General features: G+C 41.8%; 1 protein-coding gene across 1 annotated transcript in view; it reads right to left on the minus strand.

Annotated features, from left to right (window-relative positions):
• Dtna (dystrobrevin alpha) overlaps window positions 1-16,150 on the minus strand; it is a 358,388-nt gene that overhangs the window by 127,522 nt on the left and 214,716 nt on the right. The window contains exon 3 of the mRNA XM_032886201.1: window positions 2,025-2,092. Within this exon, the coding sequence (XP_032742092.1) occupies window positions 2,025-2,091 (67 nt within the window). The 5' untranslated portion in view covers window position 2,092. The remainder of the gene's footprint in view (window positions 1-2,024; window positions 2,093-16,150) is intronic.

Consider the following 16,150-nt stretch of genomic DNA (forward strand, 5'->3'; position numbering starts at 1 on the left):
TGACATTCTTAGGAAAAGAGAAATTTCTAATAGAGTCATAGTCCTCCTATGACTTACCTGAAGAAAATTTAGAATTATTCCCTATAATTCACACTCTTCACTGGGGCTCACATAGCCCAGGCTGGCTTCCCACCCCTTGTATAGCTCAGTGCGGATTTGAGCTCCTGATCCTCCTGCCTCTAACACCCTGGTGCTAAGATAACACCAGCTGTCAGGACATCTGGCTGCGAGTTGTTCTCTGTGAATGAACATAGGATTGGTGTCAAGCATTCCCTGAATCTTACAGGTTTAATTTAGTAGACAGGTATAACATTGCTATTTACTTGTGCCAGGAATTGCACCAGCTACAGAAAAACTGGACATTCAAACTTAGATGAGTGTTGCTAAAATTATTATATAAGCACACTTATGTAATTCCTATACATATTTAGTATTTCAAAGATAAGTTCAAAGATTTGACAGTTTTTATAGAAAATGTGAATTACCTTTATTGTGTCTGGGAATATATTTGCCCATGGTGGAGTTTGCTCAGATGTTAAGACAGGCTTTCCCTACCACGAAGTACATGATTTCTCTTTAATATCTTTCCTTTGTATTTTAATTTTGCAAATAGGTATTTTCCTTCTAAAAGTCTTTTCAACTAAAAAAAAAGATTTGTATATTTGTGGCATATGCTGCACTATTATATGATCCATGTAGAAAAATTTAGTGTAGCAAACTAATATTTCATAATTTATTTCGTTGTTTGTTTACTTATTCCTGGTAGGGATACTATTAAATATTTATTCCAGATAGAAATTTTAAAGGCTGCAAGATATCATAACGGCAGTATGGTAGTTTATTGAAATTTATTCCTCTAGTCTAAGATCTTGAAAGACCATATCCAGATATGTGCCCATCAAAAAAGCCACAATTCCAGGGAATCAATAAGTCATTCCGAAATAAAGATTGCAGCATCAAACAAGGCAGGAGATGCTAGAAAGTCTCTACCGAAGCTCTCACAGACACCAGTGATGCTGCAAGTGAGAAAGGCAGGCAGATGTCTGGGAATCCCCACATCATTTTCAACTCTCCTTCCTCCGTTAATCCTAACATTGCATGGGTGCCACCAGATGGTGGGAAAAAGATTTTAAAATCCCCACCTTATGATCAGAGAACCTTTCTTTTCCTTCCCAGACACCCTTCCTGCCAATCACATCCTATTCTCAGTATAAAGTTTTTTCTATTGCTTTTCCCTCTCGAGGGGAAGAGTGTACAAGTCACCCCTGAACACTGTTACCTTTGCTCGTGAAGGAACGTTAAAAAAATAAAGCACCCAGAACAAGAGAACCGCAATGTTTTTCTTTATAACATAAATTTGAGGAGGAGGTTTGCCCTCTTTCTGTGAACAATCAAACTGGCCCATAAGGAAGATGTTACTAGCACCAGTTACATACAATCACACACTTTCATAGGCCGACCATCAGCATACACCATCTGTGTTTGTGGTCCTTACATATGTCAGCCCCAGGCTGTGTTCATCTTTTGTTATCCTTTTTTTTTTTTTTTTTTATGGTTTCAGTGACAAACTGCCTTCCAAAGGAGGTCCAAATGACAGCACACTCCCATTCCACCCTTTCTTCTCATTTCAATGCATTATGTCATTTTGCAGGGAAGACATTGAAAGACGTGTTTTATAAGCTGTACGCTAAGGCAGCCGTTAGGTGGTGCAGGCAGGTGAGTGCAGGCTGTAAATGCTAGTGGACTGTATTAAAGTCGGCGCTGAGCAGTGCTGTCCAGCGGGTCTGTCGTGTACAAATACAACTTATGAAATAGAGAGTGAAGAAGCAAATAATAATAAATCTCAGAGTAATTTAATTCTCACCTAATGAGAGGCGAAAATGGCCTAATGCATAGTTGATGGAAGGAATTGAGGATTTTTATGGAGAAGTCCAGATGCCCTGAGGACTACATGGTTATTTCTGTCCTTCTTATGAATATTCAATGAGCGCCGGAATGAGTTCCTTAAAAGTCCCATTACTTACTCATCTCTGCAAACAGCTGTCTTCTCTCTGCCATGGTGTTTCCTCTTTTCCCACTATCTTCAATCATTCTGTGGGACAAAATTGAGATAACCTGTGTTATTCTCAAGATAGCAAACAGCCATTTCTGTGTAAGCCCATCCAATGTACTTGTGCCAGAGACAACAATCGTTTAGAGGAGAAGACAAGGCACTTGGCGCTGAGGGATGACAACCAGGGTTGGGTCCTCAGATCCAAGTAAAAGTGGGCAGGGTTGGTTTCTGCCTCTTTTCTCATTACTTGGGAAATAGACATAGGAGATTCCTGGGGCAAGCAAGCTAGCAACCCCACTGGCTTACTCCAGGTCTATCAAGAGACCCTGCTTCAATAAATAAAGTGGAAAACAACCGAGGAAGACACTTGGTGACAACTTAGGGCCTCCACATGGATCCCCTAATACATATAAAACACATACCAAACTATAACCTTTATACTTTTATACATGTATAAATGAAATATACCATTCATTTAGACTACTATACATATTACTGTGCGTACTACTCAGCTTTCATATGCCATATAGTTATTGAAAGGGATATACATGTTTTTATTTTCTAACATGCGAGGAGTCCCCAAGTTGGCCTGGTCTAGCTGTCTTGAGAAGCGTACATTATAGGTTTTTTAGATGAGAGTCCTTAGCTCCTATGTGCCTTTCAGTTCCCAGGAAACCAAGGCACTCCCTGAGGCAGTGAAGTATTTAGGCCATTCATGTTTTTCTGTGTCACTTCAAGTCAGCAAAGCATATAGAAGCTTGGCTGAACAATTAGTCCTAAACATGAATCTTGTGTTCCTGGTCTTGCTTGCAAGAGTCATTGTATCCTGGGAACCTTTATTATATTTTATTTTGATGCATGTATAAAAAGTCTGATTGCTTGGAATAAACTTGTCTCAGCCTCAGTGTTGCTGTGACCCCTGTGACCCAGGCCTGATTGACATTCTCCAATGATAGCCAAGTAACCCTGGCTTGTTAAGTAAGTGCTGGTGCTTATACTGGCATAAAAATTACTAAGCATCACATGACCAAATACTTCACACAGGCAGTTGAGTTCTAATCTCTTTCTTCAACCATGCTATCATCCCGTACAAGCCAATTTTAAACATGCTATTAAAATACAAACAACTAAAACAGAGAATAAAAATTGGGCTTGAGGAAGAAGATAATGACAAAGATAATAGAATGCCATGTATTAACAGGGTGGTTTTAGGATAAATATTGAGGTTATGAGCTAATGAGCTGGATTTTTATTATATCTGGTTAAACTTTAACAAAAACTAACTCGGGCTCATCCATATGCTACGCAAGTGTTCCACCACTGAGCTATTCCTCAGGAATTTTATGCTGTTTTGAAATAGAGTCTTGCTAAACCTCCCAGGGTGGTTTTCATTTCAGTGTCTCAGCTTCCTGAGTAGCTGGGACCACAGGTATATAGCCTCGTGCCTGGCTTTAATTAAACTATCAGAAGCTACAACATACATATGTATGTATAGTATCATGCCTTCCATTTTGATTCTCAGGCATAGTGAGCACATGGAATGCCTGCATGGGTCTTTGGTTTTGAGGTGGATAAGCCCCGCCCTTTCTGAAAGGCTTTTGTCCATGTTTCTCTAACTTGTAGCTACTCCCAGGCCTAGGTCTAGCTGTGTCTTACTCCGAAATCTCCCAAAACTCTATGATGGCCTCGATTCTGAGCCTCCACAGTGTTCAGAGTCTTCTTCTTGATGACATGTATCTGTTCCACAGAGCTTAGTTCTGTACCATGTATCCTCCAGGAAGTGTACCGCACCCTGTGCTGAGTCAGAGCTCCTCCTTGTAGATTGCTTACTCTATGGTCAAGCAATACATGAACATAAAGGCAGGTAGAGTTGACATATTGTGACCTGGAGAACCTTTCCTCTTCCTCTCGGATTCACATCTCCACCTCCTTCAGTGCAGAGGAAGTGGGTAGAGAACACCTGACATTTGGATATAGCTCCCAGCTTTGTTTTAAGGGCTCAGAAGCAGAAGGGAGGCAGTGGGGGAGTCACAGAAGACATCCATGGCACTTTCTTGTGTCTGTCTATGTGCTGGGGCAGGATGGAAAGAACCCAGAAGAAACAGGAGGGATTGCAGCCTGGGGACTGAATGAGAACATCTGAGGTTAACAGTGGCATCCGAGGTCACTGCTGACCAGCTGGGCCATGCATGCGTACTGAACTGTCTCATTTCCACGCTAACGGTGCATTTCTGAAGGTAGCTGAGGATACCTCATTCGTTTAAGGTTCTTCACAGGTGGCCGTTGGTGTTTATTGGAGAAATGAATGAATAGGGAATGCAAAAAGGTAGAGAGAGGTGGGTAAAAAGCTAAATTTTCTTTCCATACAATAGACTTTCCAATATGACACAGAAAAGTGAAATTCAAGTCGTACTCATTTCAGACGTTCGTTATTTGAAAAAGGAGAAAACAGATTTGTGTTTATTAAAATCCAGGACTAACACTGGAGAGATGGCTCAGCAGTTAAGTGCATTGACTGCTCTTCCAGAGGTCCTGAGTTCAATTCCCAGCAACCCCATGGTGGCTCACAACCATCCCTAAGGGCATCTGTTGCCCTCTTCTGGCGTGCTGGTGTCCATGCAGCAAAGCACCCATACATTCATTAAATAAATAAGTAAATGGAAACGAAATCCAGGACTATAAACTTTTAAGCAAAATCATGTCTCATGAAGTAGAAACTGGAAAAGTTACAAATTCCATGAGTGTCAGCTTTTGGTGTGCTCGCCAAAACTTGTTATTAATCCACTCATAAAAGAACCACAAGCTACAGAATAATTATTAATTTTCACATTGCAGTAAAGTGTATAGCTTATGAGGGAAAACTTATTGGTGTTAAATCTTAGGAGACATCAAAAATACAATATCAGACTAAGAGGAAATGGTCACTTCTCAGAGTCCCTGGGATGCTGTACTGCCAGATGAAACTGATAATCTTTACTTTCTATGATTGTGATGGCAAACGATGGAGTGAGCATGTTAACTAGCTTCCATCTCAAATTGATTCAGTGTGTGTGTGTGTGTGTGTGTGTGTGTGTGTGTGTGTGTGTGTGTGCGCGTGTTCTTCAATAGTCTCCACATTATACTGGAGAGTAACTCCCTTACTGAGTCAGGAGCTGGCCCAGGAGTTTAGAATGGTGGCCAGTTAGCTCCAGAGGCTCCTGTCTCTGTCTTCCCGGTGCTGGCCTTCCAGGTGCCACCACCATGCCCTGCCATTTTGCGTCAGTACAGGGGATCTCAATTGAGGTCTTCAGGTAGTAAGCACTTTACTGGTGGGACCATCTCCCCAGCCTCTTTCGATGAATGCAGAGCTCTTGAAGTGTGTTCAAGAATCAGAGGTAAGTGCCACTATTGGGGGCTCTGTGACTTCCGGTCTAACTCATTGGGGGAGATGACATTCTGATGCTCCATCAAATTTTGTTGCCTTAGAGACAGAAGATGTGCTGAGAGCTTCCAAAGGTGTGCAGTTTTACTTGTTGAGCAATGGAACTTGGCAAGGATCTCTAGTGTTTCATGAATTTTAGTAAAACAGTAGTTGTCCAAAGTCATATGGCAGAGGGAAAGGGACAGTATCATTACTTGTCACAGGTTCGTAGCTCACCTACACATCTCATTTGTTTAATTTATGTCTCTCTGTGTAGATAGGACAGTCACAAACTTAGACTCTCATGTAAGTGTCAACAGTATGAAAGGTGGGTGAGTGATGTTACTTCCCAGACTAAAGCTCAGTCCTTGAATTATACGCTGAGGGCTGTCATTTTGACTCATAAACTCTCACCCGCTTATTTAAGAAATTCTTATAAGGTGGGAGCTCTGGCATTCATGTGCCTCTTCTTCCTGACTATATACACTGTGTGAAAAGCCATCTTACAAACCTATTGCCATGTCTTCCAACCACGATGGACAACTAACTTCCCCAGCAAATTTTGAGTCCAAACAAACCCCTCCCTTCTATATACTATGCTATAAATTGTCAAACTCTTTGATAGTAGCCTACGATCCAAAGATTAAAAGGACATGATTGCTGACCTTACGGAGCTCTGTGTTTTTAAGATCTCAGTTTAGAAACAGGAAACGATTTTTTCTAGTAAGTATTTATGGCTTAGTGTAATATATACCAAGCGAAAGTGTGCACTGCTAGAAGTAGTAGCTTACTTATGAGATCTGAGGAGGACATCAAAGAAAGGGCAGGGATGGCACAGAGGATAAAGAACAAATTACTTTTTCTTAGTTGGAAGAGCACAGGAAAAGTACTCAGAGTTAGAAGGGGGTCATGGGAAAGTACATAGATTTCAAGAGGGTATGGTCCACGGGGAACTGGGACTTAACCAGCGTCTCTGGGTACAAGTGTGAGTGGAGATGTGGAGATAAAGCAACATCAAATCAGGAAAGTCTGATGTCTAGACCTCATAGGGTCCTTCTTCCTACGGGAGAGAGCCAGAGTAGCACCTGAGGTTTGCACAGAGAATTCATGCACAAAAGTTTAGATTTTGGCAACACTACTCTTATCAGGTTAAGTGGAAGAAGGATTGAGTAGTGAGGAGAGTGAGTGTAGGAGTTTGTGGTTACGGCAAGAGTTCAATTAGCCGCACTCTTCGGAGTCTTGGAGTAAGATGTGCACGCACATGGTTATTAACTGGAAGCTTCTCCCTGGTGTCTGTGCTGCTAGATTTATGTCAACTTGACCTAAGCTAGAGTTATGTGAAGAGAAGGAACCTCAACTGAAAAAAGGCTTCTATAACATCTGGCCGTGAGGCATTTTCTTGATTAGTGATTGATGGATGTGGGAAGGTCCAGCGTACTGTGGGTGGTGCCATCCTTGGGCTGGTGGTCTTGGGTTCTATAAGAAAGCAAGCTGAGCAAGTCATGGAAAGCAAGCCAGTAAGCAGCCCTCCACGGACTCTGAATCTGCTCCTGCCTCAAGGTTTGCTTTTTTTTCCTGCTTGAGTTCCTGTCCCAGGCACGGAATGTGATTGACTAAATGTCTAGTCTATGTGTGGATTCAGAAAGATGTAATTGCACTTGATAAACAGAAAGGGGGAATAAGATTAGCTGAAAGACATTGGATAATAGAAAAAAAAACCCTGCTGAATTAGATCAACCTGTGTACTTTTGAGATGTTTTAACATCAGAGTGGAACTCAGGGAAATGTGTTAAGTTTGAAAAGAGGTTTGGCGAAAGACTATGGGCTCCACCAAACTTGATGAAGGTCAGATTTCAGTAAGAGAAGCTTCCACATGAAAGGCAAAGATGCAGAAAGGCAGCAACGCAGGTGACATGGAAAGCAGATCCTCTGCATGGAGACAACTCAACAAACCATCTGAAGAGGGACTGATCATTCACCAGACTGGCAGACTGGAAAGCCTTGATGCTGAAATGAGCATTTGCTGAAGACAGATGATCAAGACTGCGGTTATGGTGGAACATCCTATCAATGCATCTCCATAAGGACATTTGGACTGTTAAGTGTGTGGGATGGAGTGTTTCTGACACAATAGTTAAACCGTATACAATTTATAGCTTAGACAAAAAGGGGGAAATGACACTGGATATTTGATCACACTGTGAACCTGAGAGTGTGTTGTTTACTGGAAAAACCTGTCTCCAGTTTTGGTGTGGCTGAAGCTTAGCACACATCATTAATCCCTCTGGCTGGAATAGAGACACACCCTTAGTACACAACTTTAATCCCAAATAATGAAGGTAAAGTTAGTTTGTAGAAGGAAGCACCCCTGTTTGACAGATATCTAATTGAGTGGCAGACAAAGTGAAGAATCAGAGAAAGATGTGCCAGAATAGGATATGTACAACTCTCAGGAGAAGAGACGAAAGAGAGGAAACTCTTTATAAGAGAGAACAGTACAGAGGGAGAGAGGAAGGAGGCAGTTTTACTAGGACAGTTGTACAAAGACAGATTGCAGAGAGACAGAGAACAAACTAAACAGAGGTGAAGACAGAACAAGCCAGAGAATGAGAAGAAGCCGGAAGGTTAGAACATATTGACAAAGTTAGTATGAGGCCAAGCAGAGCAATTCAATAAGAAACCGAGAAAAACCAGATTGAATCAATCAGCTCGGAGAGGAGCTTGAGCCTGAACAGCTGATTTGAACCAGCCAGCCAGAGTTCAGAAAAAGCTAGAAAGGTGAGCATATTCAACAGTATGTCTCAGAAATTGAAACCATTCTAGAAGCTTCCTGGATTAAGCTTAGGTTAGTAGAGGAAGGCAGTAAGCCTCAGCGATGATAATTATTTCAGGTGAATAAAAGTTACTTTCACACCCAACTTCCTTTGGTGATGAACTATGGTGTGGGAGTGTAAGCCAAATAAAACTTTTCCCTCTCAACTTTTTTTTTTGTTATGGTGATTCACTGCAGCAATGGAAACCCTAAGACAGTGCCTATCAACAGATAAACAGATAAGGAAAATGTGACCTATATAAATGGTAGAGTGTTATTTATCTATAAGAAAGATTATATTAGATCATTTGCAGGAGAACAGATAAACTGGAGATGGCTAGGTTAAGCATAAGAAACCAGAATTGGAAGGACAATTGCTGTGATGTGATAGGAACTTTTCTCTTAGATTTGTTTTTTGTTTGTTTGTTTTTAATGATATGAAAATAAAAAGAAATGATGGAAGCTGGTGGGAGGGGCACAGATTGGGAACTAGAGGGTTAAACATTGTCAGTGTATTGTATACAATGATGGAGATTGGTGGAAGGGACAAGATTAGGCACTAGAGAATTCAATGTTGTCAATGTATCATATACAGACATGATAGGTCAAAATGAAGTCTATTGTTTTATAAAATTAATCTATCCTAATCATTTTTTAAGATAAAGAAACTTCAAAGTGTAAGAAAGGCCCCCAACTCTTCTGTATCCATGGGGAGGTTTGAAATAAAACATTAAATAGCTCGTGACCCAGTAAGAAATAAAGAATAAATCTTTAGAGGCTAAATAAGGAGAGGGACTGCAAAATTCTGTTTTCTAGGTAAGACACAGACCATGTATACCCAGGGTTTCACAGCGATCCTGGATGCCTAAACTGACTCTGCCTGTCAACAGCCAATCAGAGAGAGGCTCATGGGGCCATATATTTTTTTCCTGCTGAACTGTTGACAACTGATGGATTCTTGGGGAAGGACAGTCATTGTTTTTAGTTGTGTACCCAACAGTGAGACTAGTATGTGCCAATGGCCAGTTCCAACACATGGCTACACAGATGGCTCTAATTAAAATCAGTGGGTCACAAAACAAGAAGACATACATTTAGTAAAGGACCTTACACGAAGGAGGGGGACGACAGGAGTTGGAGGGAGATTCAAGAGTTTAGTGGGTGAGAGTAAACAATGCGTTCTATACATGTATGAATCTGTCAAAGAATAAACTTAATTGAAAGAAGCATGAAATAATACATGTAGATGCAAAGATGTTAGAAGGAACATGAATTATATTTTAGTACAGTGGGGATAAGTTCACATTAAAATGTCACAACCTCAAGCTATTTAATTGTGTGTGACATCTCTTTAATTCAACACTAGCCACAGTAAACATTTAGTTCACTAATATGGTATATAAGGAGTTTGAAAGGAACAAGTTAAACTAATGGTGTCTTACATTTGCACAATTTTCTAAAAATCACAGCCTTGAGAGGAAAAAGGGAGGAAGGGGGAATTATAGCTCCTGAGTTGTAACTGAACCCTGAACCCCAGGCAGGTTGGGTTAAATAGTGAGGAGGCTTCCATCAGGGCAGATCAACTCCATTTATATTTTGTTTTTTAATTCTTAAATTCCCAGACTTACATGGGGTCCAACTGCCAATAGCATCATACTAGATGTTTCTGTACAATGTGGATTAAGATTTCCTGAAACTGGTAGGCTGAAACAAAAGTAATACATCTTAACTTAATGGAAAAGAGTCCCAGACCTCTCAAATTTGCTGGGACACGTCTTTGTGTGTCATTTTTTAACGGCTGCCTCCTGTTTGAAAGTACTGTTATACTGGAAATAATTGTGGAGAGTAAAGCAATTGCGGGCTTGCAGGTTTTTGTAACTCCGGACACAAGTAATCATGCCAGATCACACACGAATTCACATCCACGATTTAAAGCTGTGTAAGCCTGCAGTGTTTGTAGAATTGTCGGGCTTCCTTCTTGCTCCCTTTTGCTCCAGGAGGTTGAAAAAAATGCTGGGGTCGGCAACCGTGCCTTATTGCAATCCGAGAATTAATAACGGCCATGAATCCCGTCTCCAGCTCCTTTCCTCCTTTAATTGGTTTATCGGTGTAATATAAACACCTGTTGCCCCCTTTGATATGAAGGAAGGCTTCTCATATGACCTTTTCAGATTTACAATCTAGTCCTAACCTTTGCCAATATAAAAAAAGTATTCAGAGCATATTTTTAGTCTAACTATAATTGTGTTTGCTTTTCTTCTCTAGGTCTTTGTCTACATGAGCCAGTGGCAGTAGGAAAATACTGTGGTTAATAAAAGTGTTTTCTTGATGGATCTATTTATTACCTATCTATCTGTCTGTCTGTCTATCTATCTATCTATCTATCTATCTATCTATCTATCTATCTATCAATCATCTATCTATCTATCTATCTATCTATTATCTATCTATCTATCTATCTACCTATCATGTATGTATCTATCACTTCTCATTCATCCATCAATTGTCTATTTATAATCTTTTTTCTATCATCTATCTATTATATATCCATCTATAATTCCTCCCTCCCTCCCTCCCTACCTCCCTCCCTACCTTCCTCTCTTTCTCCTTCCCTCCCTTCCTCTCTACTTATAAACCTATCTACTTAGGAGAAGAAGACATACCCCTCTAGAGTACCGAACAGCCAGGTGGGTTCCTAGCAATTTGTTCTATCTGAAGTATCCAGTGTAGCCATTCTCAGCTCTGCTGCCAATTAGCAAAATCCAAAGACCTTATCCAGGGCACTGGTTCTTTGTCTACTGAATGTGGAGTCACAGTGAACACTTGGGCCTTTCAGAAGTACCCTAGATGGTTTGGATACAGCAGAGTTTGAAACTACATTTGTAAAAAAGCATCTATGCGTCACTAGGGCCCAGAAGATACTAGAAGCAAAATGAAAGTCACATACCACTGCCCTCATTGTCTGTCTGTGCCTAGGTGAAAACAGAGATAAGCCACTGTCCTTGAGCTCTGCTTGAATCGCCTTGAATTTCAAGAAAGGCTATATTTTATGTTGCAGAGCCCTTCCTCCATGAGGTTAATTATTCATAAGAGCAAGAATGTACCTTAGCCAACAGTAGATGTCAACTTAGCAGCTCATTGGACCACTCTGTGATGCAGATGAGGATGGAGACAGTGATGGGTCAGGGATGGGTGGGACCACACCTTGATCAGGCTCTGTTGTTGTGATTTCCCTTTCTTTTGATTTAAACCTAAACCTCACTCAGTTCTGGAGTCATTTGGGCCTCTTCCCAGTGTAGCCCTTCTGAATCACTCTCTGATCTCCACTCCTACTAGATGGTTTAATTGGCCACTTGGGAATGGTGATTGAGCTTATCCTGCTGGGGCCTGAGCTTTCACCCTAAAACCCTCGGTGACAGGTTAAACTAGAAATACAATGCTAGCTGACTCTGAGGATTAACTTACTTATATACTAGAGTGGCATTCTTACATTACTTTGCAACTTATTTTTGTATGTCATAAGAGTTGGTAAAATGTACTTTGAGCCAATGAAGAAGATAATTAATTCCTTTGGGGAATGTAACTACACCCAAACATACATATATTGACAAAGGTACCTAAGAAGGCAGGCTTTACAAACTAGAAAATGCCATTTAAAAGCAAAAAGGCTGGTTGGGGATTTAGCTCGGTGGTAGAGCGCTTGCTCAGCAAGCGCAAGGCCCTGGGTTCGGTCCCCAGCTCCAAAAAAAAAAAAAAAAAAAAAAAAAAAAAAAAAAAAAAGGCTGTTCTCATTTTAGAAGGAATTACTATCTATTACTATCTATCTATCTATCTATCTATCTATCTATCTATCTATCTTTTGAGTCCAGAAGAAACCTTCTGTACTCAGGCTGCACAAGCTGTTTCAGGAGAGCTTCTGTTGGAAAGGACGCCTGCTTCCTTCCTTGTACAGGCTGCGGAGTAGGGCTGGCACAGGTCGCAAGGAAGCTTTTGGAAGAATAATAAAACTCAGAGTCCTCCATGTGAAGTTCAGTTTCCAGAATGTCTGTGAAGGGCCCAAGACACAAGGGTAAGGTTAATAAGAAGAGAACTCAAGGCTCCCTAAGGGGAGATGACTGTGAGGAAAAAGTCCTCTGACCCTCTGCTTCGAGTCCGACCCTGGGACCTTAGATCCTATCCAGGGGACATGTGCCTTGGGCAATGCTTGTAGCCTACGTTTATTCATGAGTGAAGATGTCACAGGAATTGGGCAATCATGTCCTGCTGAATGAACCTAATGATGGAGGTTTCCTTGTCCTTCCTGTGAGGTTGCTAAGTATTTTGAAATATTTACATATTTCTTATAGAGTCAGGGCTTTGTTTGTAGCTCAGGCTAACCCTAAACTTGTCCTCCCATCTTTGTATTCTGAGGGTTGGGATGGCAGACCTGTGCCAACAGACTCTGAGCTCAGCTTTCGCCTTATGAAAGTCAGAAATAACGATCAATTCTAAAATGCTGAAAAAAAATTGTGTGCGTGTGTGTGTGTGTGTGCACGTGTGTATGTGTATGTGTGTGCGTGTGTATGTGTGTATGTGTGTGCGTGTGTATGTGTGTATGTGTGCGCATGTGTGTGTGTGTGTGTGTGCACACGCACCGTGTGTGTAAACCTAGGACCTCTCTGGGCTACTTTTTATCTAGACTTCTGGGACAATGAATCCTGTGGGAGACTGGGTAAAAGATGAATGAAATAAACGAGCAGGACAGAGCTATATTTGTCACACGGCTCAGGGAAACCTGTGGCCTTTGTTCTTTTTTGTATAAGACAGAGGCTCTTGTAGCCTAGGCTGGCCTCAGCCTCCCTAAATAGTTGAAGATGACCTTGAATTTGATTGATCTTTTTACCTCCAACGCCTAAGGATGACAGGCATGCATCACTCTGTCTGGTCTGTGTGGTTAGGGGGATTCAGACGGGGCTTTAATACATGCTCGGCAAGCACTGTACTGACTGAGGTAGGTCCCAGCCCGTTGGCTTCTTTATTAAGGTGGAGGTGCGAGTGTGAGCACGCGCAAAGGAAGGAGGCAGGAGGGTATCTGCTTCCTGGTTCATATTACCCAGCACGCACGCACGCACGCACGCACGCACGCACGCACGCACGCACGCACGCACGCGACACTGAAGTCAGACTTTTACCGAGAGAAGCAATAACAACAGCCATCGTCACTTTACAAAACCAGCCAACTATGTACCAAGCAGTGGTACAGGGTCGTTCCACTCTCACGTAAGCCAGATGGCATGAGTCCCATTCGACCAAGGTGAAATGAGGGTTCGGAGAGTTAGAGGTTGCCCTTGTGGGAGAGTCAGCAATTTAAACTTTCAAACTGTATGTCAGACTACGGACACCACATGCTTCTCAAGACTCAAAATGGAGTTTAGGAAGTGAGGCTCAGGGAGATGCCCCTGTTTTCTCGGGGGAGGGGGGATTGCCTGCAGTACACGCTGAGGTAAACCCTAAAGTATGTGCTAGTGGATGCCAGAGATGGGTGGGTAGAATGGTGTTGGTGGGTTGTGTACAGAGCATTTAGTTAAGGAAAGAGACCTGTGAGCATGGTCTCATCTCCTCTGTGTTTCATCATATTCTTTCATTTCTCTGCTCTTTAATTTCACTTTCTAAGTCAACCTTTCTTTCCTCTCTGCTTGTTCTTTTATTTAATTATTCCTATTTACATTTATGTTTTTTCTCTTCTCTTTTATTCATACCTTCCTCTGTCTCTCTGTCTCTGTCTGTCTGTCTGTCTGTCTCTCTCTGTTTTGTGTGTGTGTGTGTGTGTGTGTGTGTGTGTGTGTGTGTGTGTGTGTGTTGGGGAATATGGGCCAAATTATCTCGAAACTTAACACTCCTCCTCTTAAGAAAGATCAGGAAGCAGAGAGAGGAAGAGAAGTAACAAGAGGGAGTTGGAGCACCCGTGAGTCCCATGGCAAAGCCTGTTGGCACTTCTCACAGCTGCCCACCTTCACCTGGGACCTTGTGTCATACACAGAGAAGGGTATTCACTTGTTTGGGGATCATGTTGTGGAAGTCGAAAACTCTCAAATGTACCCTGTGCTCCTTAAAGTTTCCTTGGGAAAGTGAGGAAGTTCACCGTGTAACTATTTTGGCCACTTCCTTCTTCATTCCCTGCTCTCGCCCGGAGAGCAGGTGGTGGTTTGAGTCATTCAAGAAGGAAGAGAGGATGTTCGTATGCGCTTGTGGGAGGCGGGGTGTGGATGGTGTCCCCTCAGAGACAGAGCACAGAGCTGGCGGGGAGGGAAGAGTAATGAAAGGAAAATGGAAGCTGAGACGTAAGGCAGACAGGGGAAGATGTCGGTTAGTCTGTCATGGTGTAGTGACAGACACAGAACCAGCAATGAAGGAGTTTCCTTCTAGGGATAAGAAGAGGAATAAAGACAGTAGATGTGCCTACTGTTTTTTTAAATCTCCTTTCTCACTGCCTATTGATCTAGGTACATGTTTCCAAAAATCTATTTGTGTCAGAGCAATTATTTTTAAAGCGTATGTTTTACAAATCCTACAGTGTAGAAGGGGTTGTTTCTTAGAATTATATTTTATTTATTTAGTGTGTGTGTGTGTGTGTGTGTGTGTGTGTGTGTGTGTGTGCATGTGCATGGGGGGGCGTGGAGAAAGGGAAAGAGAGAGGAAGAGGGAGCAGGAGCGGGAGCCGTAAATGTGCATGTGGAAGTCAGAGGACGACTTTTAGGAGCCTGTTCTCTCCTTCCACCATAGGGTCCCAGGTTTGGTAGGCACCTTTGTTGACCAGATGAACCATTCCATCTGTTTTTTGAGACAGAGTCTCATCATATCCTTATGCCTGCCCTGGAACTCACTACGTAGTCAAAGCTGGCCTGCAACTCACAGATCCACTTGCCTCTCCCTTCTGAATACTGGGTAGAAAGGCACACACCAGCACCCTGGGGTCCTATTTTGTTTCTTAAAAAGCACACATTTAAGGTGTTAGGGTATGGCTCAGTATGTATGGTGCTTGCAAGGCAAGACTGGTAACCTAACATCATTCCCAGAACTGGTAAAAAGGTGGAATGAGAGATCCAACCCCATAAAGTTGTCATCTGAACCACCCTCACCTCCAGACACACACACATACACACACACATACACACAAACACACACACACACACACAAACACATAGACATAGAAACACACAGTCACATGCACATACAGACACACGCAGACATAGACATGTATACGCAGACACAGACACACACAAACACATAGACAGACACACATAGACACAAACACATATATAGACACACATACAGACACAGATACATATAGACACACAGTCAGAGAACATACACAGACACACAGACTGCACACATTCTTAAACATTTAAAAACACATTTAAATTTAGAATACAAGTAAACATTCACTTCATAATATTGTTTGTTTGTTTGTTTGTTTTCAGACAGTTTGACTTTTTATTCCAGGCTCCTCTGAGACTCATGACACTCCTCCTCCCTTAGTTCTTAAAATGCTGGAGTTACAGGCCTGAGACACCATTCTGGGTCTAACAAATTTTCAATCTATCTTACTTTGTCAACAAGATAGTTTAGTGTAGTTAAATATAATAGTAATTACTATTACACTCTTTTTTGCCTATTTAAATTCTATCCACGGTAACTTCAAGTCTGATTACAATATGGACAACTTAGAAGCCAGCAGAGGCCTTGAAGGGACATGGATGATTTCAACCCAGTGAAACTATTGCTAAGCACAGAGGGTTAATACACTTAGATGCCAAAATTAAATAGGTCACCCAGAGCAGAAACAGGCCGAGGGCATGTGCAGCCAAGAGTTATGCACAGGATCTGCAGCGGTAAACAGGGCCAT

Source organism: Rattus rattus, chromosome 15, assembly GCF_011064425.1.
Source record: "Rattus rattus isolate New Zealand chromosome 15, Rrattus_CSIRO_v1, whole genome shotgun sequence".
Classification (NCBI taxonomy): domain Eukaryota; kingdom Metazoa; phylum Chordata; class Mammalia; order Rodentia; family Muridae; genus Rattus; species Rattus rattus.